At 47.2% G+C, this 27,858-nt stretch overlaps 1 protein-coding gene and 1 pseudogene across 4 annotated transcripts; one reads left to right on the top strand and one right to left on the bottom strand.

Moving 5' to 3' along the window:
- Positions 1-3,836: 3,836 nt before the first annotated feature.
- On the bottom strand, positions 3,837-4,382 carry LOC100607561 (annotated as a pseudogene).
- Positions 4,383-10,662: 6,280 nt separating this feature from the next.
- On the top strand, positions 10,663-22,116 carry VSX1 (visual system homeobox 1). Of its 4 annotated transcripts, XR_004033005.1 has the most exons (6): positions 10,663-11,361; positions 13,523-13,601; positions 14,099-14,222; positions 15,185-15,365; positions 20,406-20,513; positions 21,003-22,116. XR_004033005.1 is itself a non-coding variant. In XM_030825978.1 (5 exons), the coding sequence occupies exons 1-5, from the start codon at positions 10,938-10,940 to the stop codon at positions 21,098-21,100; spliced, it is 906 nt and encodes a 301-aa protein (XP_030681838.1). In that variant the 5' UTR covers positions 10,663-10,937; the 3' UTR covers positions 21,101-22,116. The 4 variants fall into 4 exon arrangements, 3 of the variants coding, with proteins under 3 accessions (XP_030681838.1, XP_030681837.1, XP_030681839.1); XM_030825978.1 differs by lacking the exon at positions 20,406-20,513; XM_030825977.1 differs by lacking the exons at positions 20,406-20,513; positions 21,003-22,116 and adding an exon at positions 16,504-17,616.
- Positions 22,117-27,858: the final 5,742 nt, after the last annotated feature.

Below are 27,858 nucleotides of genomic sequence, written 5' to 3' on the forward strand. Positions count from 1 at the left end.
TGTCTAGTTTTATACCAGGAGAGAGATTCCTTCTCTTGCCTAATTCCTGGCCCTGGCCCTGGCAGTGGCTCTATCCTTCTGACACCCCATCTGCCATCTCTGCCTGCCCAGCAATCCTTCCTCTTTCTTTTGGGGGCCACCTGCATTTCTCTTTGGGGACACACCCTGCTTTCATGGTGTCTCGGTAGAACTACTGATAGAGGTGTCCTACCCCCGTACCAGCCTGGGCATCCCAGCCTGCCTCTCTGGGGAGCAAAGCTAGAAGAGAAGTGTAAGAGTTAAACAGGAAAGAAACATGAAACACAGTTTAACAGTTAAAGACAGGTTTATTTAAGAAAAAAAATCTGAGAGGGGCTTCTGGCTGATTTCAGTCAGGAGTGCTTTCTCTTACAGACTACGAGTATATATTGGTTTTAGGGTGAGGGGACTTATTACAAGCTTGGAATGTTTCTGTGTGGGGAGAAGTTTATGGTGGGGTCCGAATGTCTGTTACCTTGGGGCTGACATCTTCCCAGCCAGAGGGGGCTTATCTTGGGGCTAGCATATCTCTGGTCAGGGAGGAGTTTGGAATGTTTCTGATCAGAGATGTTATTTGTGGTTTATGGTCCTGTTGACCTTAGCCATTAGGCTGATGCCCTTTGGATTTAGGTGGTTTTTGATTAAGGTGAACTTTCAAATGACAGTGCTTGTCCAAGATGGTGAAACTCCTGCTCTGTCAAGAAGTGGTCAGCCCTCTAGCTCCTGAGCTCCAGTGCCAGGGCCTCTCGTTTTGTGGGCAGACCAGCCTCTCTGCCTTTGACTTTACAGCCTCCTGCACTCCTCCAATGTGCTGTGACCACAGAGCTCTGGCCAAATCCATCTCGTTTCCTTTTCTCCCCAGGACAGTTTCATCACAATGCACAGGAGGTAGAAAAGAGGTGAAAGTGTAGACACAATACACTCTGTGCCTGCAGTGGCTGTCTCTTCCTCCAAATGCTCCCTCCCTCCAGAGGGCCCATGGGGCGGGTGTGTGGCCCCAACAGTGTCCTTCCTGGGCACAGAGCCCATGTGGGGCATTGCTCTGCAGGGTGGCAGAGAACCTGCTTCAGTGAGGCAGAGCCTGCAGCCCCTAAACATGGAGCCAAAGGAGGGGGCTCCCCACAATTGTTTCCGCAGGTCCAGCTGCACTATGATCTCTTCTCAGTTATCACATATGGGGTCCCATTTGACATAGATTGGATGTTTTGTCCCCTCCAAATCTCCTGTTGAAATGGGATCTCTGGTGTTGGAGGTGGAGCCTAGTGGGAGGTGTTTGGGTTATGGTGGGGATGCCTCATGAATGGCTTGGTGTTCGCCTCCTGGTGATGAGTGAGTTCTCTATGAGTTCACATGGGATCTGGTTGTTTAAAAGAGGCTGGCATCCCCTCCCTCTCTCTCTTGCTCCCCATCTCACCTTATAATACACTGGCTCCTGCTTCCCCTTCTGCTGTGACTGAAAGCTTCTTGAGGCCCCACCAGAAGCCGAGCAGATGCCTGTGCCATGCTTGTACAGCCTGAAGAATCAAGAGCCAAACAAAACACATTTCTTCACCAGGCACGGTGGCTCATGCCTGCAATCCCAGCACTTTGGGAGGCCAAGGCAGGTGGATCACCTGAGGTCAGGAGTTCGAGACCAGGCTGGCCAACATGGAGAAACCCCATCTCTACTAAATATACACAAAAAAAATTTAGCTGGGTTTAGTGGTGGGTGCCTGTAATCCCAGTTACTTGGGAGGCTGAGGCAGAAGAATTGCTTGAACCTGGGAGGTGGAGGTTGCAGTGAGCCGAGATCATGCCACTGCACTCCAGCCTGGGTGACGGAGCAAGACCATGTCTCAAAAAACAAAACAAAACAAAAGCAAAAAACAACGAAACAAAACAAGATACTTCATTTCTTTATAAATTACCCAGTCTCAGATATTCCTTTGCAGCAATGCAAATTGACTAACAGGCCATTCCACAAGCCAATAAATTCCCCTTTTGCCTCAATCAGTGACAGTTGGTTTTGATGCTTGCAACCAGAACCTTGAAAATTTTATCTGAAGGAGAGTGTTTGATTTCCATTTTTAATAGTATTTGTGAACTGGTTAAACTGAAAACTTTCTCTAGAAATGCTAAATAAAATATATGTGTCCTTTTGTTTTAGGAAATGTATATTTAATCATTCTCTTGAATGATCAGAACTCTAAAATCAGTTTTCTATAACAAAATGTAATACAGACACGGTGGCTCCAAGGGCCAGGAAGGCAGTGGTTAAGACACAAAAAGTGTGGGAAGGGGGCTGGAAACAAAGCATTCTTTTCCATCAAAGCTTCATTCCTCAAGGCCTCAATTCAAACAGTCATTGTCCCTGCTTTCAAAAGTCTCTGTGTGCTTCATGGAAGGTGTATGTTTGTTGCCTTAATTTGAATTGTGGCCAGGCAGGGTCTGGAGATCTAAATTCAGAGTAAGAAAACCTGAGGTGGAACTCAGGCAGCTCTCTTACAGAACTTGGTTTATAGGGTAGAATGAAGGGAAAGGAACTTAGAAGCGCAACAAGCTGAAGATAATCCCATCAGGCATTTCCCACAGGCCTTGTCAACTCTGTTCTCTGAGAGATGGTATCCTGGTGTCCAATAGTTTTGGCTCTCTGTGCTGAGGCAGCAGCCAAAGAGACAGAATGCTTATTTGCCAATGACTAATGTGAGGAAGCAGACAGATTTGTTTGTTTCCCTCTTTTTAGGCCCTTTTCTACTCTAAATCAGGGTTTCTTAGCCCTGACAGAGTTGACCCCTGGGACTGGGTAATTGTAATGGGGAGATGTCCTGTACATGGTAGGAGGTTGAGCAGCATCCCTGGCCTCTACCCACTAGATGCTAGTAGCACTGTCTCCTCCTCCACTCCCTCATTGTGGCAACCAAAATTGTCTTCAGACATTCCCCCAGGGATGGGGGCGAAAATCACCCCAGTTGAGTCCCACTGCTCTAGATGCTATTGAAAACTGAGGTCATAGCTATCTACGCAGGATGGAAAGGAGAAGCCTCAGAGCTTGTGATGACATAATGCCACATAGTCACGGTGAAAGGTCCTTCCCTGGACCATTCACGGATGAACATCATCTGAGAAATAAACCTGCATTTGTTTGAAAAGATGGTGCTCAGTTTACTTATAAAATCGGTGTCACAGACTGGTTTGTTTATGCTAAAATTATGATCATTTTTCTTATCTTTGGCATTTTTCAGTTGGGAAGAGAAACTGAGACACCTTTGGGAGCATCATAAAAAGTGAATCACTTGATCCATTACTAAAATGTAGCCGTCCCTGAGTTGCAAAGTGGCAGTCAATTAGCAGCATCTTAGAATATACACTACAGCTTAATTTGTGGAATATAAGATGGGATATATTGGGATAGATACTTTCTGGGAGCTTCCTTAGAGCAACATTACAGCACATATAAGTAAAATTTCAGAGACAAAGGACACGCCCTATCCTATCCTCTCACTCCCCTGTTGATAGGCAGGGGGAGGTCCCTGAGATCTGGGGATGCACTTGTCTCCACATGCATTTTACTTATTACTCTTAACACACTTGTCTGGTTCAGATGAATTATTTTCCCAACTTCTAATATGTCTTTGAAGATAGATTTATCTTGTTCATATTGGAGCTGTCTGCTTTTGGCTTCTTTTTGTTTCTTGTTCTTGTTTGCTCACTCCAGACTTCTAGATATGAATCCATTTCCTCCCAGAAATATAAAACTAGGTCATATCTGGTGGCAAAATAGTTCTGTAGATCCCTGTTGTAACAATGAGTTTGCATGCTTTTTTTGTGGCCGAGTCACATTATTTTAGCATCAGGTAAGGGGCGAGAAGCACAAGTGTCCAGCTGATGGCAAAAAAAAGAAGAGACACACAGAGAAGCCTTTGAGTTCAGCAGCTGTAGGTGACTCCGCCTTTTGATCTCAGATTCTGTCCTTTGATATCCCCTGTTGCTTTGGCAATGTCATTTTCAATCATACAGGAGTATGTGTTGTTGATCGTAACATTGTAGAGCACAGACAAAACCTTCATGGTCACATCCTCAGAGTTCAGCTCAAAGGTGGTATTGGAGACTTCTGAGAATTTGGCTCCCTGGTCAACTAGGGCTCTTCAGACCACTGTGGGCTCGGGGAACCATCAGGGAGCCTCACATTGCAAGGTCTCTGAGCTGGCATTATAGTCTACTTCACTTCTGGCATGCTGAAGCCTCATTTTATACTCAAGGTTAGCATTCCCCTTGCCTTTAGAAGTGATGATATAACATTTGTAGGTACCAGCATCTGTGAGTTGTATGTTTTTCAGCTGCAGAGAGGCATTGCCAACTATCAATTGATCAGCAAGCACTGCCATCAGGCCTGGGTCCTGTGTCCCACCTTGAATCTGTGTCCCGTCCTTGAATCTGGTGGCTTGTGGCTGCTTAGACCAGTCAGCAGGGCCAGTGCACACTAATGCCCTGGGTACAGTGCCCAGGGCCTATGCTTCTAATGCCCTTGAATATATTTTAAAATCAGAAGGAAAAATGAGTACAATAATAAAGAATATACAATAATGAATCTAGACTGGATTATATTCACCTTTATGCCAACAAAGGCACAAAATATAACTTCAAATATTTTTATGGAAGAAAGGGCCCATGAAAGCAAAAGTGCCACTCCCCGAAAATTCACACTATGGCCTTGCTGATTGAGCGTGATGGAAGTAATGCTCTGACTTCTGTGGAAGGGCCAGCAAAGGCTGTGCAGCATCTGCCTGGTTCTTGTGGGATGCTCCCAACTCCCTGAGAGCCCACGAGGCCTATCAGCCTGGGCCATGTGAGCGGGCTGCCTTGAGCACCCAGCCCAGCCCCGTTGAGCCCTCAGATGACTGCCACCACAGACAGCAACCACAGGAGGGCTCTAAGTGATAACGGCCTGCTGAGCTCTCCCCAGATTTTTGAGCCACGAAACTGTGACCAAAATGAAATGGTTTATTTTAAGTAGCTAAGCTTTGGGATAATGTGTTACCTTAAAATAGTAACCAGAACATCCAGCCAAGAAAGGGAACTCGGGGGCTGGTGCTCTCATGGGGCCGATGAGAGGATGGACAGCCATGATCCCAGCACCCTGGGTTGGTTTTATAGGATATACCACATTGCTGACTCTCAAGAGCCCACTTGTTCACTGACTACCTGGGCATGTGATACCATCGCTTCTTCAGTCACTAGCAGGAAGGAGTTAGGAGTTAGCATTACCCAGGTGGCAAGGGGAAGCCATTGAGGAATCTGCAGTAGGGAGCAATAGGCTGTGCTCAGGCAAGGATCACTGTGGCTGTGGAATAAAGATGGCAGTGGTGGGGTACGAGGAGGGGCATGAAGGAGGTAGGAGGAGATTCCAGAGGGCAGAGCCCTGGCCATACACCCTAGACAGGGTTATTGGATGCAAACCACAGAAATGTCATCCAGCCAATTTACACAGAAAATTGCCTTACTGAATGGCATTATTTCTCCCCCGTACACCCCCCTCCCCAGACTGATGGACAGCTGGAGAGGAAGGGCAGCGATGTGCAGCCCAGGCACCTGGGAACAAGACCAAATCACCACAGGGCACAGCAGTGAGTGTGCCATAGCATGCAGGGTAGCCACGGGACACCCACCATTGCTGCTGCAGAAAACCCTCCCTCTCCTTTTGTTCCTGGGTCAAGGTCACAGAACTGCCAAGGAGTGGGACAAGGAGGACTTTACCTGCTGTTTTTTTCTTCTTCTTCTTTTTTTTTTTTTTAGAAGCCACCTCTTTAGGGCACTCTGAAACTCATTTGTATACTGAGTAGCCCTAGACTAAAAAATAAATTCCACTCCAGCAAGTGAGCAATTGGTCTGAGCCATCCTGTGGCAATGGGTGGTGTCATGGTCTGTTCTGTGCTGCGGTAACAGAATACCACAGACTGCGTAATTCATAAACAATAGAGGTTTATTTGGCTCATGGTTTGGAGAATGGGAAGAAGTTCAAGGTCAAGGGACCACATCAGGTGAGGGCCTTCTTGCTGCCACATCACATGGTGGAAGGTGTCACATGGTAAGAGAGGAAGAGCAGAAGAGGGGGTGGGAAGGGGCCAAACTCATGTGCCCACTCCCATGGTCACTAACCCACTCTCACGATAACTAACCCATTCCCACAATAACTAACCCACTCCTGCAAAAATGGTATTGATCCGCTCCTCAGGGCAGAGCCCTCCTGACCTAATCACTCCCTAAAGCCTCCACTTCTCAACACTGTTGCATTGGCGATTAAGGTGCAACACACGAACTTCAGGGCACACAGTCAAATCAGAGCAAGCAAAGGAGAGAATACACCACTTTGAGAGGGTTTGAAGAGGGATGCAGGGCAGCAAGTCACCCACAGTCAGAGTTAGGCCTTGAGCTCACACTGCTTGTATTCAAATCCTGTCTTTGCCACTGGATAGTGAGTGACCTTGGGCAATTTATGCAATTATTCAATCACTTGAAATTTTCACTTCCTCATCTGAAGCATCTGGACAATAGTATTATCTACCCATAGAGCTCTGGTCAGGATGAAATGTGGCCATTGTGATAAGGTGTTTATAATAATAGCTGCCCGCCAGTAAGAAGCCAAGAGAGGTTGGCCATCGTCATCACTTTCAGTCGTGGGAGAAGAGCCTGTGGGGAGAGTGAGGGGCTGAGGATGACATTCAATTCTGTGTGGGCCCCGGGGTGGAGGAAGAGGCGACCTGGGGAGGTGCAGGCTGCAGGGGAGGCTGCTGTGTTCAGCTCTGGGTGTGCTGCATTTCAGTGCCCCGGGAGACTGGTTCAGACATGCAGGAGTACATTGAGACAACAGCCTGGGCTTCGAGAGTGGGGTCCAGATTGGAGAAGATTCTGGAGGTCTGGGCAGGGAGATGGTGATTGCCCCATGGGGTTCCACCTGAGGAGAAAGAAGGGCTCTGTAGACTTTGAGCTGAGCATTCCAGGAAAACCCAGGTAAAAGCGAGATGGAGACAGGAAGTGTCTGAGCTCAGGTGGCTAGAAGCAGAGCCAGGGACAGGGTCTGGGTGCCTGAGAGATATTGAGACAAGGTCTCAGGAATGAGGGGCTAAGACGGGGTGGGAACAAGCTGAGCAAGGAGCTGACTTGGTCTGATCCATGAAGGGAGAGGGGCTTGTAGCAGAAGCGCCTCTGCAGAGCTGTCCTTTGAAACAAGAGGAGAGGCCTCCTACCATCCCTCTGTCAGTTGATGACACAGTGCGTGTGTTTGTCAGGGGGGGGGGGGCTCTGGATTAAGGGGCCTTTGTCAGCCGAGGGCAATTCTTCCTATTCGAGGGCCCCACACTCACAACAGCTGGAAGAAGGTGCGACAGTTCTGGAAAGGGGGTCTGGGTAGGCACAACAGCATTTAGATAGGAGGCAAAATGGAATGCAATCATCAGCAAGAAACTAAAGCTCCTCCTGCTAGGATCTCTGGGAGGCGGAGTAGAAGGCACCTCTAAGAGTCACTCTGTGCAGGGGTGTGTGTGTGTGTGGGGTGGGGGGTGCTTACACCGCAATTCCCATCAGTGTTTGGTCTAGTAGTTCTCCACGTGTTAATTATCGGCACCTTTGGCTAGTGGGCAGAGTGAGCTCTGAAGGTCGGGAAAAGTCCCCAGGTAAAGATGTGGCGGGCACTGGAGGCTGGGCAGGCGTGCAGTTGGAGGGGTCAGGCCGGAGGTGGGCAGGGCCAAACAGCCTCTGCTACAACTTTTAACTGAAGACACAAAGGCATCCGAGACGGAGCAGCCAGAGATGGGAGGAAAATCAGAAGAACGGAGCCGTGGGGGTCATTTTTGCAGACTCAAAGGGCGATCCGTTTCACTTTCTCCGGGCATCCCACCCATTGTGTCTGAGCACTTTATCCCGCCAGCCTGGCCAGCCGCGGCTCTGAGAAGCCCAAGAGGGGTGTCTGCTGAGCCACCGACAGCAGGTACAACCTCAGCCTGGCGCTGCCAAGGCACATTCGCGGTCGGCGACAGAGGGGCTGGAGATCTTCCCTAGAAAATAATGAGCGGAGAAACCTTTGTTGATTAGTTAAATCCCGGGTAATCCTGGCTGATGAAGACAGATTCGGAACACTCAACGGATTTAGGGACCCAAAACGACTCCTGGGGGCCGCCTGGGGCGGGAACGCTCGCGGGGGCTGTGCCTCTGGCAATAGATTTGCAGGTGGTATCCGGGAGGGGGAAGCTAGAAGAAGCCCATTCTTTTTGGCCGCCAGGACGCGGAGGCGTCCCCTAAACGCGGCACGTAGGTTTGGCAACTGCGAGGGCACCCCGGGGACACGAGGATTGTGGGTGGATCGTGGGCTAGTTCTTTATCTCTTGCAGACGTCTCCTAAACGGCAAGAAGCCCTTCTCTGGTCTTGGCTGACGCTGAGCGAAGCGCCCGTATAACTTGACGCTGGGCTCTGAGTGGATCCCCACCACGTAGGGCGCTCAAGTGGATCCCAGAGCCCCAGCAGCAGAGGGGACACAGATTAGCGCAGCATCGGGTGGGGGGCGTTTCTCACTGTAGGAAGCTATGAAAGTGTCCTCCCGCGCTGCGCTCCTGCCACCGCCACGCTGCGAAACACAAAGTGACCCAGGACCCAACTCGCCCACCGCTGGGGTCCTGCAGGCCCCTCCCTGGCATTGGGGTCCCGGGATGCGTTAGGAACGCCCCAGTCCAGGAATTGCAAGACCCCTTAGAAGTTCGTTCCTTCTGCATCTCTGAGTCCCCTTAGAGCTCCAACATGGGACCTTGATTGAGTCTCTTGCTCTGTGTCGCCTTCGCCACGTCTCTGTGTCCGATGAGACTGGGTTAATAAGTCCCAGTTGCTCTCACTTGCAAAATGAGTTTAAGACGATCCTTCCCGAGGATTTGGAAGCCGGGGTGTTCTTGGCACTGCGCCGCGGTCACCATAGAGAGTGTCTGAGGCTGGGCTCCTACCGCCTGGCCTTTTGGTGTCTTTGGATCACTGGCTATCTACTCGGGGTCTGTCACTCCCGTGATCGCCTACCTTCCAGGGAGACCTAGGGGAGAGAGACCCCAAGACCTGTCCCAGGTGAGGCCACTTGGTCGGCACCCGGGGCTGCAGGCGCGGCGCCCGCGTCCGCCCGCGCCCCTTAGGCTTTCCACTCGCGGGCGACTCCGGTCGGGCCACCTTAGAATCGACTACCCTGCCTGCCTGACCGGTCTCGGGCTACAAACTGTGTGGAAGCGTAGGTATCTCCCTTAACTGCGACCCCAAATTCGGATTTACAAACGACTACGCAGTCCCAAGTGCCCAACGCCTTCCCTAAACCCAGAGGTAAATCTGGGGGAAAATTCCTCGCGGAGCCGAAAACAACGCCGGCGTCTAAAGCGTTCTCCCCCGAGCTGGAGCGGTTCAAAAGACAATTAACCCAAAGGAAAGTGATTGTTTTGGTAATCCCGGGAACAGCTTGCAAGGGGAGATTTGGATCTTCCTTTAGTAATAGAAAGTCAGTGCGCAGCCTCCTGTAATTATCCTTATCGGAAGCTCCTTGTTTAATCTGCATGTTTAGCGGAGGCCCCACTCGAACGCGCAGCGAGTGGGAGACCCACTTTGCAGGGCCCAGGCTCAGGCTTCGGTCCCTGCGTGCGCGCAGGCAACCGCGCTGGGTTCCCGCAGAGCTCAGGCGTTTGCTCCTCCCTTGCTGCGGGACCTCGGACTGTAGGACCCTCAGGGAGTGGGACTGAGGAGATCTGCTTCCGGGGTTCTGGGATTGGGAAGGGGGGACTCAGGGCTCCGAGCGAGGAGGGCTGGTTGGGTTCAAAGCGCGAACCAGGAGTGACTTAACCACGTGCTTTGGGGCCAACTTTAGCGAATATGAAAGTTTCACTGATTATTCAAAGAATCAGGCTTTATTAAGAATCAGGCTTTCCTTGAATAATCGTGAAATCGGACAATAAATTGTAAGCCCCGATGAAAAGGTGTGCTTTCCAGTAGACAGAATCTATTTTATTCCAATTTACCTCACTCCACTCCTCCCCAATTTAGGGTTGCTGGATAAAATACTGATACATACTCCCACCAAAAAAAAAAAAAAAAAAAAAAAAAGCCCTCCTTTTTTATCTGAAATCACATTTCATTGAGCCTACCGTGTTTTGTTGGTTAAACCTGGTACCCTGCCCGTCTCAGCCCCGGGCAGTCCACTCCTGTCTCTGCTTCTCTCCCTTTCCCCAGCTCGTGTGAGTCTGCCACCCCCTACAGTTCAGCCCGTGGAGTGTTGGAGATGGACCTGGGGGTGGATTTGGATGGAGGTAGAATGACCATGGATTAAATACACGGTTTTCATTCCTTTCCCCTTGGGGATTTTCAGAGAAGGCCTTCTTACAGGAAGGCCTTCGTGGCACCGGCGGCGGAGGTGGAGGGCTGGCTGGGGACATATAGGTGGTAGCCATTGGGATGTGGTTGGGAATGGGGTCCTAGGTCTTAATAGGCAGTTGGGTCGCATCAGAGAAGCTTCAGGGCAGCTGGGAGTGGGGCCTCCACCCAGAGAGTCTGGAAGGAAGGAGAAGACCACGTCAGGATGTAGAACTTGCGACTTTTCGAGGGACAGGCAGACAGCGGAGTCATTGTCCCTTACCTTCTTTCCTCCCCTCCCTCCTAGAATGGGGGTGGGGTGGGGTGGGCTGGAGAGAAGAGAGGAGAAGGAGGTGACTGAGGGGACTGCAGCTGGGTGGGCGGTAACCGAGGGGAGGGAAACTGGTGGCGTCCCCATCTCGCGAGGTCCGGAACGGCGACGCGCCCCCGCCCAGCTGATTGGAGCCCTTCAGGCCTCCCGCGCCCGACCGGCAGCCCAATCCTATAAAGCTTCCTCTAAGCTGGGCCCTCCGCAAACGGGATCCAGAGAGGATCTCGCCTTGCTTGCTAAGGAACCATGACCGGTCGGGACGCGCTTTCCGACGGGCGCATTAGCAGCAGGGCGCTGGTGCCTGGCGGTTCCCCCAGGGGCTCGCGCCCCCGGGGCTTCGCCATCACGGACCTGCTGGGCTTGGAGGCCGAGCTGCCGGCGCCCGCCGGCCCGGGACAGGGATCCGGCTGCGAGGGTCCGGCGGCCGCGCCGTGCCCCGGCCCTGGGCTTGACGGCTCCAGCCTGGCGCGTGGGGCCCTCCCGCTGGGACTCGGCCTCCTCTGTGGCTTCGGCACGCAGCCGCCGGCGGCCGCTCGAGCGCCCTGCCTGCTCCTAGCGGACGTGCAGTTCCTGCCGCCCAGGGAACCCGAGCCCACTGCCCCGCAGGCTCTCAGCCGTCAGCCGCCTGCGCTCGGCCGCCAGAAGCGCAGCGAGAGCGTCTCGACGTCCGGTAATCAGGCCCGCGCTTTCCGCTCCTGTCCCGGTCCCCTAGGCTCTGAGCCGCGCAGGGGTCACAGACCATCGCCCCACCGCGCGCCTGGCCCCAGCGGCCCAGATCTAAGCGAGGAGCCCAGAGCGAGGCCCCGTCCCGGGAGGGGCATTCGCGGAGCTGCACCGCCTGCCCCTTGCTGCATCCCAAATCCCTGCCTCTCATCCGGGGTCCTGTTCCCTCAGCGATGTGGGACCGCCACCACCCGGTTCCGGGTGGAACCCTTTGATGAGACCCTGGGGTCTTCAACAACCATCTCCAGAGGGCCTTTTTCCCCCCCGGCGCCAGGCGCCAGTCTCGGCCTCTGGCAGCTGCGTCGGTCGGGAAGGCCCAGGCCTGTGTTGTTCACCAGCAGCACCGAACAAGGTACCAGGTGGAAACGCGGGCGGAAATGATCGAATGATTGACGGGTCCTTGAAGAGCACTGGGCCTCGAACCCTGGAACTGTCCGCCCCTCGGGGTGCTGAAAAGAGAGTCCCGGGTACTGCGCTCCTCTCCCGGTGCAGCGTCCTCCCAGTCCTCTAGGCAGGAGAAAGAAGCAACCTTGGGGATTCATTGTAGTTACGCCTAGAGATGTGTTCCCGGCCTACCCATTCCCCAAAGAAATCCAGGCGGGTCGCGGGGAAAGAGAAGGAAGAAATGAAATTCTATAAAGGACAAGGGCTAAGGAAACTAGCGGTTTTGGGTGTGGGAGAGAAGAATTACACAAGAAAGGGTGGACTGGCGAAGGTATGTGGTAGAACCTAGAGCTGAGCATCCAGGCAGCCAAGGCAAAAAGAGTACACTGGGTCTCCTGATACTAAAAGGAAGCATGTCAGATCAACAGGCAGGCACGTTTTTGCTCCACTCTAAAAGGACTTTATTTCATGAGCCTCTACGTAAGATAAAATGAAACTCCCTATTAGTGTCACTAAAAATGCAAAAACTGTTTTCATGGGATGGGTTCTTTCTTACAAAACCAAAGGCAGCTAAATCCTACTCTGCTAGCGTTTCTGAAAGTCTGGAGCAGAGCTGTCCAAGAGAAATGAAATGTGATTACATGTTTGATGGAAATTTCTCACAGTCACATTAAAAGTGAAATGAATCTAAATACTATATTTTAACCCAACAATGATCGCAAATATTATCATTTTACACCTAATCAATACAAAAATATTTTACTTTTTAGGAGCACTAAGTCTTCTAACTCCACTAAGTGATTTATGTTTACAGCATGTCTTGATCTTACTGGCCACATTTCATGTGCTCAATAACCTTATGTGTCTCGTGTCTCATCAGGTTGGACAGCCCAATTCAGAATGTTTTAATCCAAGCCAGGTTTCTGGTGAACTAATTGATGGACGAATAAAACTAGTATTATTTAGTTATTTTTGCCTTTATTCATTTTGAAGATATTTTGAGGCAATTATGCCTTCTAGCAATGAATCTCACAATAGTTTCGTCTTCTAACCTTCTTTTCCACCTAGACTTTTTGATGTAATAGGCATAAAAAGGTAAAGCACAGTGGAGTGGTTCTCAAATTTTCAAGGGCAACTACAAATCATCTGAGCACACTTGTCAAGAATGAGCCTCCTAGACCCCACCTCCAGAGATTCTGATTTGGTGCATCAGGGAAGGGATGCAGTTCTGACAAGGGTTCTGATGTCACAAGCCCCGGACTTCCTTTGGGAAATGTTGGTGTAGAGGTTAAGATGATGAGGCTAGGGGCATAGGGGTGGATGTGTTTGGAAGCAGTGTGGGGATAGAAAGTGCAATCAGTGGCTGAGTAGTTTTGGCTTCAGATAATCTGGGATTTGAATTCTCAACTTCACCATTTACTACCTGTGTGATCTTGGGCAAATTACTTAACCATTCAGTGCCTCAGTTTCCTCATCTGTAAAAATAGGATGATAATAATAGCCATTTTGGTGTTTTATTATTATATTAAGAATACTTGAGATAATGTATGGACAGTGTTAAGCACAGAGCCTGGGATCTAGTAGGCACTAAAAATGCTAGCTCATATTGTAAACTACTCAAATACCCAAGAGATTCATAACTTCAATCCTCACATTAAAATCCAGGAAATAGAGGGGATAATATGATCATCCTTAAAGTCCTCTTCTTCTTTCTGTGCCAGCAGATGAGGACAGCCAGTCTGAAGACAGGAATGACCTAAAGGCATCCCCCACCTTGGGCAAGAGGAAGAAGCGGCGGCACAGGTACAGGGCCAGGCAGTCCCCTCTGCCTGCCTTTCCTTGGGACATAGCCCAAGGTTTATGGCACCCGCATCTGAGAATTTATGGCCCGGCATGATGGCAGGCTCAGTGGTTTCCTGGTTGGCAATGGGAAGGGCACAGAAGCCATTTGGGAAGATAATTCTGCAGTTCCTAGGAGGCTGGGAAAATGCTACAATCTTGCTAGCATTTTTTTTGGCAGCATTTTAAAGACAATTTTGTGGGTCTGTCAAATGGATTTTGTCAGAATGAACTGACGGAATTCATTAAGAAAGAGCTAAAGAACTGTTTTTGTTTGAATCAAACTTCTGGACTTTACCTCGGCTAATCATTCAGAGGTGGGGTGTTCCATTATCATGAAGTGGCTTCTAGGGTGTGGACAGCAGGGGAAGTAGATACGGTGGTCCTTAAGGCCGGGGAGGCTGCTGTCCCCAGGGAACACGTGCCCACGTGTGTGTTTTGGGGTTTTGGGGTCCTTGCAGGACAGTTTTCACTGCTCACCAGCTGGAAGAGCTGGAGAAGGCGTTCAGCGAGGCCCACTACCCTGATGTGTATGCCCGAGAAATGCTGGCTGTGAAAACTGAGCTCCCTGAAGACCGGATACAGGTGTCTGGGGTCCCTTTTCTCCTTTCCAAAGATACCACAGAGAACGTGTCATTCCCACATTCAGTGAGCCAATCAGCAGTCCCTTCTCTACAGCCAACACGCTCCCTTTGCATAGAAACTGAGGGTCCCTTAGCTGAAGGCACCACAAGAGCATGTCCCTATGACCCTCATGCCTTTTTTCGTTTTATTATTATTTAGCATCAAATCATTCTTTAAAATCACATGATAATGTGTGCTGCAACTAGAAACTATAAAAATATGTCAAAAAAAAAAAAAAAAAGAGACTACCTCTCCATCTCAAACCCTGAAAGAAATCAACACAAATGCCTGAGGAGACCTTTCTCCACTTTGTGGGGTATATTATCTGCCCCTGAATATGTATGTGCATATACATATCTACGTGCATATATACATACACTCACATGCATACATAGAATTTTGCTCTTGGTTTTGTCAGAAGATATGTCACTAACTCTTTTTTAACAGCTACACTGTATTTCATAATAGTCTTTTATTAACATAATGTTTTTAATGAGAAATATCACCAGCAACCCAATAGCCTAAGCTTGGGAGGAGCCATTGCCTCAGTGAACTCTTCCCAATCAATGAGAAAAAGCAGGAAACACTGTAGTTGACCTCTTCACACAATGTGGGAAAAGTGAGTTTGATTCTTTAGTTTTTTTTCATTCCTGACTCTATGGAAACTTCAGTGGACGTGGTCACGCGTGTCCCTACCGCGTTGAATGCCCGTGAGTCCGGACCGCACTTGGGCGCCGCTGGGGGCTCCTGGGCGCGCTCCCTGAGAGCGGCTGGTTGGCCCTCGGGAGCTATTTCCTTCAGAAATAGCATGGGATCATGCTCGGGAGAGAAGCTCCGAGCCCAGGGACGCCGCCTCCGCTCCTCCAGGAGCCCCTCTTCACTGTCTCTTCTGTGTGCCCTCTGCTTCTCCTGCCTCCAACCAGGTCTGGTTTCAAAACCGCAGGGCCAAATGGCGCAAGCGGGAGAAGCGCTGGGGCGGCAGCAGCGTGATGGCCGAGTACGGGCTGTACGGGGCCATGGTGCGCCACTGCATCCCGCTGCCCGACTCCGTGCTCAACTCCGCCGAGGGCGGCCTGCTGGGCTCCTGCGCGCCCTGGCTCCTGGGTAAGGAAGGGCCCCCGGGAGCGCACCGCTCGAGGTGTTGTAGGAGGTGGGGGAATCCCCGGGTGTCCCCACCGAGGCAGCCATTCCCAAAGCAAAGCAACGTCAGTTTACTGAGATTCAGGTCCAGAACCGTTCTTATTATTTTTAATTAATAACAAAGCTTGCAGCAGCTGGATGGTTGCCTCATTTTTCACAGAGACTGTCTAGGCCGTGTGGAAGTCTCACCGGGCTGTGCATGCTAAATATGTATTTGGGATTTAAGGGTGAAATGACATCATTGCGTTATGTGAAATATGTTTCCCAAGTGTTGAATGCTGTTAGAATTTTTAGAAACCATACAATTTAGGGCACTTGGTAATAGGAAACAGGGCAGTGCTGAGCAGCGACCCCAGGAGACAGTGAGCCCCTCCATCTGAGTCAGGAGGGGCTGGCCCCGGGCTTAGTTCTGCCATGAACAACCTGCCGAGTGGCTTTTCTGTCCCTTAGATTTTTGGTGCTCAAACAGTCTCCGCTGCTGAGGCCCAGCACTCTCAGGATGCTCCACCCTTGTTGCCCTGTTTGCTGTCACCAGAAACCAGCAGGCAGGGATCACAGATTGTGGGAATGAGTCACAGATGAGTACCTTCGGGCACGGGGGGATTAGTTAGGAGGATCATGGAGGCATTTTAGGTTTAGTTGGAGGAAGTTTTTTGCTCAGCGAACAGTTTTTGAACAGCTACCAAGCAGCCCTATCCTGGGCACTGGAGGTTCCAATCATAGATATGTCTTGACTTAGCTCTCAAGAACTGAAACACTAGAGGGAGCACTGTGGGCAGTGACCCAAGCCGGCTCATCTGAAATTGCACAAGGTGGGGGAGGGCGCTTACTGGCATCCGCGAAACCGCAGCCTTGGGGAAAGTGGGCCCAATGGCAATCACTGTGTCATCCAAAACACCTTTGCTGGATGTGACCCGGGGTCAGACACCTGCTTTAAACCCCTAAGGTGGGAGTTACCTACCTGCCTCTCCTGTAGGCCCCAGAGATAGGCACTGACAAGGACAATTCTAGTGGGATTTAGAGAACAATAAGAAGGAAATTTACTTCATTGCTGAATTTAAATTTTTATTTTTATTTTTTTCCTTTTTTTTTTTTTTGCAAGGGATGCATAAAAAATCCATGGGGATGATAAGGAAGCCAGGAAGCGAAGATAAGTTGGCAGGACTCTGGGGCTCTGACCACTTCAAAGAAGGTTCTAGCCAGAGTGAGTCAGGACCACAGAGAGGCTTGGATAAAGTGAGCCCTGAGAATGGCTTGGAAGATATGGCTATCGACCTCTCCAGCTCTGCCCGGCAGGAGACCAAGAAAGTGCACCCTGGGGCTGGTGCTCAAGGAGGCTCCAACTCCACGGCACTGGAGGGGCCCCAGCCAGGGAAGGTGGGAGCCATATGAGACCCACAGGTCCCACTGTCAAAGGCTGAAAATGTGCATATTCCTCACTGGCATTTTCCAAAAAACAAAAATGGTCCAAGACATATACCCTCAGTTTGATTTTCTTCTGACAATGTCAAGATAAAATGCAATGCCACTTGCTTTAACAGGACAGATGAGTGACCTAGGGAAAATTCCATTTCATTCTAGAATGTAAATGGTTCCTTAATGGCACTTTAACCAGTTAATTTGGTGCAAAACTTTTGATTCTCTTTTGTAGCTTGAGCAGGGAGGATCCGAAGTTCAAAAATGACTTCACTGCTGGGCATCATTTGAGATGTGTGGTTCAATGTACTGTATAGATGAATAGATTAGGTCTGATGTCCTCATTCTCAATTAGGAAATATAAAATTGTTTAATCTCCAGAAGAATCTGATATCATTATAGTGAAGACTCCATACAGACACATGAATGAATTATATTGTCTTTACCTTGAACTTGGCCTTGGATATTTCAATTTTCTTGTTAGGGAGTAATGTTGTGTTTTCCTGAGTGTCACTTGATAGGCTATGCATATTGGAACTCAAAGAAAGCCATACTCTGGTCGTTTCTGCATTTCCTTTAAAAATAGCATGGGATCATATTTAAACAATTGTTGGATAGCTGGAAACAGTGTTTTTAGGTCAGACCAGGCTTTTGGTCTTTCAAAATTTGTGATTCAAAGCGCTTTAGTGACTTGGATTTTGTAAATCTTTCCTTTCCTGCATTTCCTTTGCCATTTATTTATTCTTTAAAAATAAACATTTTGTGGTGTGTTTGCTTTTCAAGGCACTCCCTCTATTACCACATGTACATCTCCACTATCTCTGATCCCAGCCATGCTCTCCCTTCACCCCTTCTCAATCTGGGGACATGTGACACATTTTATTCTTCAGGCTGCAGCTCTTACCATGTGTTGCTTTGTCAACTCCTTTGGGGCAGCAGCTGTGTCTGATTCACTCTTTGGAGTTCAGAGGCCAGAGAGATACCTTCTAGTTGATGGGAAAATGTGGTGCTTCATGAAGAAGGAAGGGCAGTACAAGGAAAGTGTGGAACTGCTCATTGTGAGGGCTTTGTCTGGGAAATGGCACAGTGATCTGTCGGGCTAGGCTTGGTGCTCCCATCTCTGCAGGTGAGAAAACAGAAGCTCTCTCTCTTTGGCCTATTTTTCTCATCCTAGTTCCATACTCTTGGGAAAATTAAACATCACCAATTCCTTTCTGTGGCAACAGAAAATGATAAGCCCTATGTTCTTGTATTAATTCTGACTAATAGAAATCATAACTGAGGCCTGAGACTGCACCCATAATGAGCAGTTGGCATGAACTCTAGTTCTTCTGTCTTTCTTGTTTGGAGACAGCAGCCCTGGCTCCAGGCTCTGTAGCCACACAGGTTCTGCCTCCCAGAGAGTTCTCAACACATTTCCTCATGTTTACTCCTCGGCTGTTGCTTCCATCCCTCTTCCTTAGCTTATCCAGGATTGAGTTTGGGAGAGGGAACCAGTAAGCTGTGAAACTTATATACATCACACTTAGACAATATGGGCAGCCACTAAAGTTGTTAACAGTAAGGCTTATTTATTAATGTGGAATGATGCTGACAAAATTTTGCTGAGTTAAAAAAATCCCTAAAAAAAGAAAAAAGATAGAAGTAAACAAATATGTAAAGCAGAATGAAAATGAAATGAATAACCTTAACAACTGGTTCTGCATACAAAATATACAAGTAGTGGACAAATCTCTATGTAATATTACAAAGGAAAAGGAGAAAATAGGAAGTCGCACGAGAGAAAGGGGCTAGAAGCACTAAAGTAAAAATGGAAGGATCTTTTCTTAACATAAGGAACCCTCTTCAATATGGTAGGTTAATATTTTATAATATATACATACATACACGTGTTTATATATACATATATAAGAGCAGAGTCTTTGAGGCGGCTTTTTCACCTCTAGCCATGTGACCTTGGATGAGTTACACTACCTTTCTAATCTCTCTGTTTTTCAACTGTAAAATGGGGATGACAGCAGAACACTCATTTTCTGAAGATTAAATGAGATGACATGAGCAATGTACTTGGATCAGTTTCTGGTGTAACTGAGGAAGGAGCAAATTAAATATTAACTATTATTACTGTAATTATTGGCATTTCTATTAATATCAAAAATCAAACGAGAAAGTTTATCATTATCATTATTTGACAATATGGGACCAACCAAATAAATCATGGAATAATAGCTTGTTGGAATGATCTACAACAACAACTGAAGAAGAACTCTACGAACACAGCAAAACGTCGCCCCAAGAGCAGGGCGCAGTGTGTCATCGGGCTGCTCTTTCCCTGGCTGTGCAAGGACCAGAAGCTCAACTGGCCACGCCCCACAGAGGACCACCGCTGTCCTGTGTGACTAGAGTCTGGAGATGAGGACTTTGAGCCGCTCAGGAACATCATCAGGAATCCAGGACTCAAGCTTGTCCCTGCAAGGTCACTGGAGGCTCCTGAAGTCCAGACATCACAGTGGAGACTACCTATGGCCACACTTCATCAAGGAGTAAACCGCCACCTGCAAGCAGACCCTCTCTCACTCCTCATTGGTCGGCACTGCGTGTCACGCTCAGGCCTAAGCCAATCATCACCAGCCAGGTGGGCAGAATTCCTTGTTTGGTTTAGTCCAATCAAAATTCACCTCTGGGGCTGGGTTGTGGCCAGCGCCCGCTCTTTTTGCCCATTAACTAATGTAATTTGGCCCCTTTCAACAAAGAAGAAAGAAAGGGGTATGACTGGTAACCAGCCAACCGATAGGTCATCCCTATGCAGGAGGTAAAGTAGTGTGTGTGTGATATTAAGAGAGAAAACAAGAAACGTGCATAAAGATGAAAAAATAGATGAAAATTCTTTAAAATATTCATAACGTGTTTCAGATCATGGACAAATGGATACTTTGACTTTTTAAATATGTTCTAAGTTTTGTAAAATTAGTATGTAAAAATAAAATAATTTTTAATATTAATATTATTAAAATATTAACACCGCTTTCTCAATATAGGGTTAAATTCACATGAGACAAAAACGCTTTTAAAAATATCATATGAAAATTTTTCAGGATAAAGAGTTCACATCTTGCCAGTGACTCCTGCGTGGTTCTCACAGTGCCAATCTGAGAATGGAGAGGCCAGCAGGATTTTACACGTGGTCCTCTCAACCCTCATTCAAATCCCCCAGCGCGTCAGATTGGAATCTGGCTACAGACTGACAGCAGGACTGAATTGTTTCCAGTTTTCAAAGTTGTTTGCCAGCTGAAATGTGGCTGTTAAAAGTAGATTTCAAAAAATTACAATTTTAGTAAGGCGAATTTGGAAACATTCTTAATAGGAACTAGTGTAACACTCCTGGCCCTGTAGCAGCAGGAGGCAGCACCTCAGGACTTGAGGACATTCATGAATTAAGGTGATATTTTGAGAAATGATAGAAGGACAAGATATAACAAATAATGCTTTTTTCTTAGGTTTAATCATATAAAAACAATATATGAAAACACAATTTTTTTCTGTGGTCAGTGAATCATGTTCAAGTTCATTATCTCTTTGCATTCTCAGAGGGTGAGACACTGGGCTGCAGAGAAATGAAGTGAACCTGCTAAGCCGATTGTCAAATGGATGAGAAATTCAGAGCCAAGGATCGGGAAAACACCCTTAAAGAACGAGGTGATGGCTGAGTCTGTCCCAGGTCAGTGCTTTGATTAAGGCTGTGATCATCACAGCAGGATAGTATTGGCTCGGGGGGACAAATGGACCCATGCAGCAGGAAAAGGAGCAGGCAGCACACATACGTGTGGACACAAAGAGGGTGTGGCTGACACCGGAGGAGGGCTGGCTTTTTGGTAAGTTACTGGGACAACTGTCCATATGGGAAAACATACAATTGGACCTGTACTTCACACCTTACAGGAAAACACTTCCAGGTGGATTAAAGACATGGTGTATGTGTGGGATGTGTGGAAGGCAAAACTATAAAGCTTTCAGATGCTTTGGCTTAGAAGATCCTTCAATTATCCCCAAACTGTAGCTTAAAACAATCATCAGCTAGGTTCACCAAACCACAGTCTCTCGCTCTCTCTCAGTCCCACCTTCCCCTCTCTCTTTCTATCTACATATCCACAAGAGTTGTTGTGAAATACTCTCCCTGTTTTCCAGTGCAAACTTCTGCTCCTGGAGGCTCCCGTTCACTGGACTTTGCAGGAGACACACAGGCTCCCCAAACCCCGCTGTGGTGCCTGATGACATTCAGCTGAACCCTGTAATGCTGCTAAAGTCTGTCCCTCTGGAGAAGTGCTCAGGTAGCATTGTTCTGCCTCAGCAAGCATGCCGATTTTCCTGTGTCATCCTCGATGATCACTGCTACCAGCTTGCACCCCGATGTGCAAGGAATTCAACAACCTGGGAGTTGAAAGCATTGGTCTCCCAAGTTCAGTGTGTTCTTTCCCATATCTGTTACCAGCTGATGAGAATAAACCTGCAGTCATGACAGCTAGGTCCAAGTGGTGCAGAAAGCTGCTCTTACAGAAACGCCCCTCCTTATTAAGAGGCTTTGTCTATCACTCGGAACTGCTTCTACGAAAGATTATCTGTTGAAAGGGAACTGTCCATACCAGGGCATTGTTCTGACTTTTCTGGACTTCCTCAACCCAAAATGCCTTGAAGAAAAAAAAAAAGACACCGAGTGTTAGGGCAGGGTCTCACTCTGTCTCCAGGCTGGAGTGCAGTGGCACGATCATAGCTCACCGCAACCTCTAACTCCTGGGCTGAAGTGATCCTCCCACCTCAGTCTCCTGTGTTGCTAGGATTACAGCGTGAGCCACTGCCCCAGCTACTCCAATTTAAGAGTTCCCCCAAGGCTGGCTGCCCTTCTCCTCTCTTTCCATCATGAATGAAACATGGGCATCCCCTTCGGCCAGCATGGCTGACCTGTGCCTGCCCAGGTGCTCAGCTTGGCACCCATGTGAGTTTGCAGCCTGAAATTTTAAGTGGAGAAGTTTCTGTGCTTTTCTGCCTTGGTTCCTCTTACTGACCCTGTAAGTCACCAGCCGTAGTCATCTCCTCTTTAACCCCTGATCTCAACCCGGGCTTTGAAATGTGTTTGTTCACATAATTGTCTGTTACCCACCCTTCCTGTCATTGCAGTATCTGTTGTCTCATACTGACATTTTAGGACTTTTTTTCACTTTCTTCTGTTGAAGATCACCTACTAAAAAGAAGTACTTCCTCCTTTTCATTCTTTCTTTATAAGAATTAATTTTTAATTGACAAATAAAAATTGTATATATTTATGGTGTAAGAAATAATGTTTTGGAATGTGTATACGTTGTGGAATGGCTAAATCCAGCTAATTAACATAGCATTACCTCACATACAGTTTTTTTTGTGGTGTGAGCACTGAAAATCTACCCCCTTAGTGATTTCGAGTACATAGTACATTGTTATTAACTGTAGTCACCGTGTTATACAGGACTTAAACTCATTCCTCCTGCAGAACTGAAATTTTTTGTCCTTCGACCGACCAGGCTGCCTCTTTTCTATTTCCCTCTTTAACACAGTCAATTTTGTGCAGTAACTAAACTGGGAAGTGGGGGAGATTCTGCGATCTCCTTTACTGTCCCAGGTAGGGAGCCCTTGGAGGGCTAGGGATTCCATAACAATGACCAAGGTGAAGCCCCATATTGCACAGGAGTGTGTGTGTGCAGGGGGTCGGTGGGGGCATTCCTTTTCCCAAGAAATGCAATGAGTCTTACAAGAAATTCCTGCATGGGACACTTCTCTGCCCCAGATCACATCTCCTCAAATATCTCTTACTCCGGCCATTGCCACAGCAACTGGTCTTGCTTCCTGCTGTTAAATTCAGTTTAGTCTAAAGCTGCCTCCTTACATATTTAAGTCTGGCCAAAAGGTTTCTTGTACATAGTAAACCATAACCTAACTGGATGCGTAAATAGGCTATAACATACTCTCGTACCAATCACTGAGTTTTGGCCAATTACAGGGGGCCAACTGTTCAAACCGTGTTCAAATAAGACAACATCAAGCTGTAACCAGTCCAACTGTTTCTGTACCTCACTTCCGTTTTCTGTGTGTCACTTTCCTTTTTCTGTTCATGAGTCTTCTTTGGCCATGCGGCAGCACTGGTGACTCTCTGAACCTATTCTGGTTCAGGGCTGCCCAATTCACAAATCATCCTTTACTCAATTAAACTCTGTTGCATTTAGTTTGCCTAAGATTTTTCTTTTAACACTGCCCTGGGGCTTCTCTGACTTTGAGATGTGGATGCCTTAGGTACTGCTGCCTGGTACTTCCACCTGTGGACCCTGAAGGGCTTCCTAGAAGTCCATAGCACACACAAGGCAGCCCGTGACCAGTCGGGGGAGTTCTTGTGATAAATTCTCCTCTTCTGCCTCTGTGATGGAGACCTCTGAAGTCATTCTACGCAGCAACGTGAAGATCCTGGTGGCACCTAGCCCTGGTTGCCCTTGGTGTGACAGACTGGAGAAGGAACACTTGCTGGGCATTCTGTCCATCCCCTCTCCCACTCCTCAGTCCTGCATCCTCTCCCAAGTCAATGCACCTACCCACAAGCCCACAAGACTGGGGGCAGGAGCGGGAGAGGATGCCAGGGACAACAACCCCAGCCATGACTGAATGCATGACAGAATCTGGAAGAACTATTATGACCTAAAATTCCATCTGCACACACAAACTAGTTTTACCGAGTTCGGTTTTGTAAACAAAGTTTGAATCCAGTGAAATAGCCACTTTTGTGAATCTAGATGATATACAGTCACTGTCCCAATTAAAAAAATGATTTTGGGATTTCTTATACATGGCCTGAAAATACTATGAGGGTCAATTTTTCAGTTTCCCCTTGTATTTCCATCAATTTTTGCTCATATTTTTGGAGTTGTATTATTAGGTGTCTGCAAGTTAAGAACTTCTAGATCTCCTGGTGAACATTTATCCTACAAAGTTTCCCCTTTTAACTTTCTTGCATTTTGTCTTACTGTGCATTTTGTCTGATATTTAATTCATGTTTATTTGGTAAATGTTTTCTATACTTTTACTATCAACATTTCTAAATATGTTTTAGGTTTAGGTTTGTCTATTGAGGAGTATATAGTTGAGATTTTGAAAATCCATTCCAAAAATCTTTGTCTTTAACTAGAGAATTTACTCCATTTACATCAATTATAATTGTTGGCATTTCAATTTTATTTTAACAAATTTATTTTTTGTGTGTATTTGCAAATGTTTTTTACCCTTTCTTTGAAATCTATTTCTCCTTTTCTTCATTTTTTGAACTGCTCAGTTTTCTTACCCCCCTTTCCCCCTCTACTAGATTAGAAGGTATATATTCTGCTTCTATTTGTGGTTAATCTAGAAAATTTGACATGCATATTGATGTAAATGTAAAACTGTCCTGAACATTCGAGGAATTATAGGATGCTACTTTTGATTTCTTAATTACTTTCTACACTCTTGTTCAGGATTTTTCTTTTACCTTGTTTTTTTCTTAGCCCCATGATGCAGGTGTTATTGCTATAATTTCATATCACTAATGTTTCTTTAGATTTACCCACAAGTGTAACAATTTCCTTGCTCATTGGCCTTCCATTGCAGGCACGCCACCCTTATTATCCTCATTTGGGGGATAATTTTCCTTCTTCTGGAAGTAATCCTGAAGTAATAGTGTGAAAAACCTATAGTTTTTGTTTGTCTGAAAATGTATTTTGTGCTCGTTCTTGAAAGATGATTTCACTAACTACACTATTCAAACTTGGCAATTATTTTCCTGAAATACTTTAAAGATTTTACTCAGCTGTCAGTCTAAACACCATTCCTGTGTAGGTAATCTATCTTCACTCTCTGGCTTTTTAAAGAATTGCTGCTGATCTTTGGTTTGTGACAGTTTCTCAATCATGTGTAGAGGTGCATTTTTATTTAGCTTGATCGGAATTTGTGTACTTCCTGAGCCTGAGTATTGTCTTTCATTAATTCTAGAAATGTTGCAGCTTTTAATTCATTGAATATTTCTTCTCCCCATTCTCTCCTTCTAAAACTCCAAATGTGTGTGCGTGCATGTGTGTGTGTGTGTGTGGTGTGTGTGCATGTGGTGTGTGCATGCACCTGTGGTATATGTGTGGTGTGTGCATGTGTTTGGTGTGTGTGTGCATGTGTGTAGTGTGTGTGGTGTGTGTGCGCAAGTGTGTGTGGTGTGGTTGTGTAGGGGTGTGTGTGGTGTGTGGTGTATGTGCGTGCTGTGTAGTTGTGTGTGGTGTGTGTGGTGTGTGCATGATGTGTGCGTGTGTGTGGTGTGTGTGTGATGTGCCTATGTGTGGTGTGTGCATGTGTATGACGTGTGTATGGGGTGTGTGCATGGTGTGGGGGGGTGTGAGGGTGTGTTTGTGGTGTGTATGGTGTGTGTGGTGTGCGTGTGGTGTCTATGCATGTGGTGTGTGTGGTGTGTGCATGTGTGTGGTTGTGTGATATGTGTGTGCATGCATGTGTGTGATGTGTGTGATGTCTATGTGGTGTGGTGTGTGGTGTGTGTGTGGTGTGTGGTGTCTTTGTATGTGCGCACATGTGCGCGTGTGTGGTGTGTTTGGTGTGTGCGTGTGTGTGCTGTGTCTGTGTGTGGTGTATGTGTGGTGTGTGCGTGTGTCTGGTGTATGTATGGTGTGTCTGTGTGTGTGGTGTATGTGTGTCTATCCCATGCCCCATGTCTTGCATCCTGTTTTCTAAATTTTCTTTCTTTTTTACTCTATGCTACAATTTCTATTTAATGGGAAAATTTAATTAATTTGGTTATTACTGATATGATGTATGGACATACCTCTTGATCTTATTTTATATTTCCCAACTTGCCATCCTTGCTTGTTCCTTCCCCACTCCACCCTTTCCTGTTTTGTTTTTTTAAAACTGACCAACTTTTGTTCCATTTCTTTCACCAATGGTTTGGAAATCACATACTCTTTTTAGTTTTCTAAGAATTATACATAAAATTTAAACATACCTAATAAACATATGTTTCTATCACTATGTAGAGTTAGCCTGCATTTATATCATTCCTCCATCCAGACAAAAACTTTTGCATGGCTTTACTTTACTTCTACTTCTCTCTGGTCCCCAGCCAAAAAACCTGACGCTTTCCCCAGAGCAGCTTCCCAGAGCTCCCAGCTGCCCTCTCAAGCCACTTGCCAGGTCTGGCTGCCATTGTCAGAAGCTACTGGACCGGAAATCTACCAAAACGTCAATGCCTGCTTGCATGTAAGTCCAGGATAAAGTTAATTCTAGTTAAACTAATATGAAAAGAAAACCACAAAGGGTGTTCCTGACTATATCCCTCAGTTATAGTTTCTGCCTTGAATTCCAACCCATCTACCTGCTACCTGCCAGGGGCTCCTCCTCAGAATTTCTCTTCCACCAAGGGGTTTATGTTTTCCCAATTTATCAGACTTTTAAAGGAATCTATCATCTATCTATCTATCTATCATCTATCTATCTATCTATCATCTATCTATCTATCATCTATCTATCTAATCATCTATCTATCTATCATCTATCATCATCTATCTATCATCTCTCTATCATCTATCTATTATCTATCTATCATCTATGTATCTAATCTATCATCTATCTATTATCTATCTATCTATCTATCTATCTATCTATCTCTTATCTATCTATCTATCTATCTATCTAATCTATACACTTCCCGTACCCAGTCCTCCGTCTTGATGGAGTATGTATCTTTGCGTGGGCGAACAGATTTCTCATATCCTCATCCAGAATTCCCCGAGTTCAGGACTATCATACTGCCTTGGCCATAGTCAATCTGTGTTGATTAATTTACTAAGGAGACAAAGGCTATTCCGAGAGGGCTCATTATTAGGGAAATGCTCCTGGGCTTCCTTTGATGGCGATATGATCTTAAGAAATGCGTGAGTTCTTCTGGTTGGCTTGTCCTGTGGCAGACTTGACAGATTGCTTAGATAGGCTGGAAAGCCCCATCAGTTACAGCGCCAGGGGGCAGTGTTGGCCAGCTTTACAATTTCTCAACATTCAGCCCGGTAAGAAATTTGACTCACGCTATTAGTTCCTCATCAATAGATACACATCCTCTTGGGTCCCCGCTGGTGTTTTCAGGGCTGGGGCCATGTTTCATCTCTCTTTGGGACCCACAGAAACTGGTCCCTGAGAAAGCCATGTCCAGCCCTAGCGATCAGCGCCTTTGCAGACAAATTCTTCCCCGGCCTGTGGTCTCTGCTCAAAGCTGTGACTGCATCATAAACCTTCGCACTTGAGTTTGAGCTGAGAGGCTGGGAAGCCCAAGAAGTTCCTGAGGCGGTAGGCAGAGATGCGATGGCAGTTTTAGTGACCTTTGCCTTCTCAGGACAGAGCAAAGGGGCCGACAGCTCAGATCTAGCCAAAGGCTGTTCCCTGGTTTCCCTCTCCCCCTTGTAGCCTCTTATCATGGAAGGATCAAAAAACCAGGTGATTGCTGCAAAACAAGCAACCGAGCAATATCTGCGTGACAGCTCAAGCAGTGCATCTGGCTCCAAGACCACTCAGGGGACAGGGTGGGCCACCAGCAGGCATCAGGATCCCTGGCCCTGCATGTGTGTGGGGACTGGTTCAGGCTTCTGCTGCACGATGAAACTACAGGACAAAGTCACGAGGGCAGGTGGCACCTGGTCTTTCGGGCACAGTGGAAACCCTGCTGCTGCCGGTGCCTCTGCCTGGGTGTGGGAGTCTGTTTCTCTGAGCACAGTGTTGAACTTGGGACTAACCCTTTTGTCCTCTGGACTATAAGCCTCCTCCTCTAAGGTCCACACTCTAGTTGTCACTCAAATTCAAACTAAAGCAAACACCGAGTTCTAGCTGAGGATCCATTTCTTAGCTTCACCTCTCAATTTTTAGTTTTATGCAAGTCAAAATCTAAACCTTCCCAGCCAGAGCTGGCTGCCATTCCTAGAAGCTACTGGACTGGAAATCTACCAAAATG

The sequence above is a fragment of the Nomascus leucogenys genome, chromosome 13 (assembly GCF_006542625.1).
Source record: "Nomascus leucogenys isolate Asia chromosome 13, Asia_NLE_v1, whole genome shotgun sequence".
Taxonomy (NCBI): Eukaryota; Metazoa; Chordata; class Mammalia; order Primates; family Hylobatidae; genus Nomascus; species Nomascus leucogenys.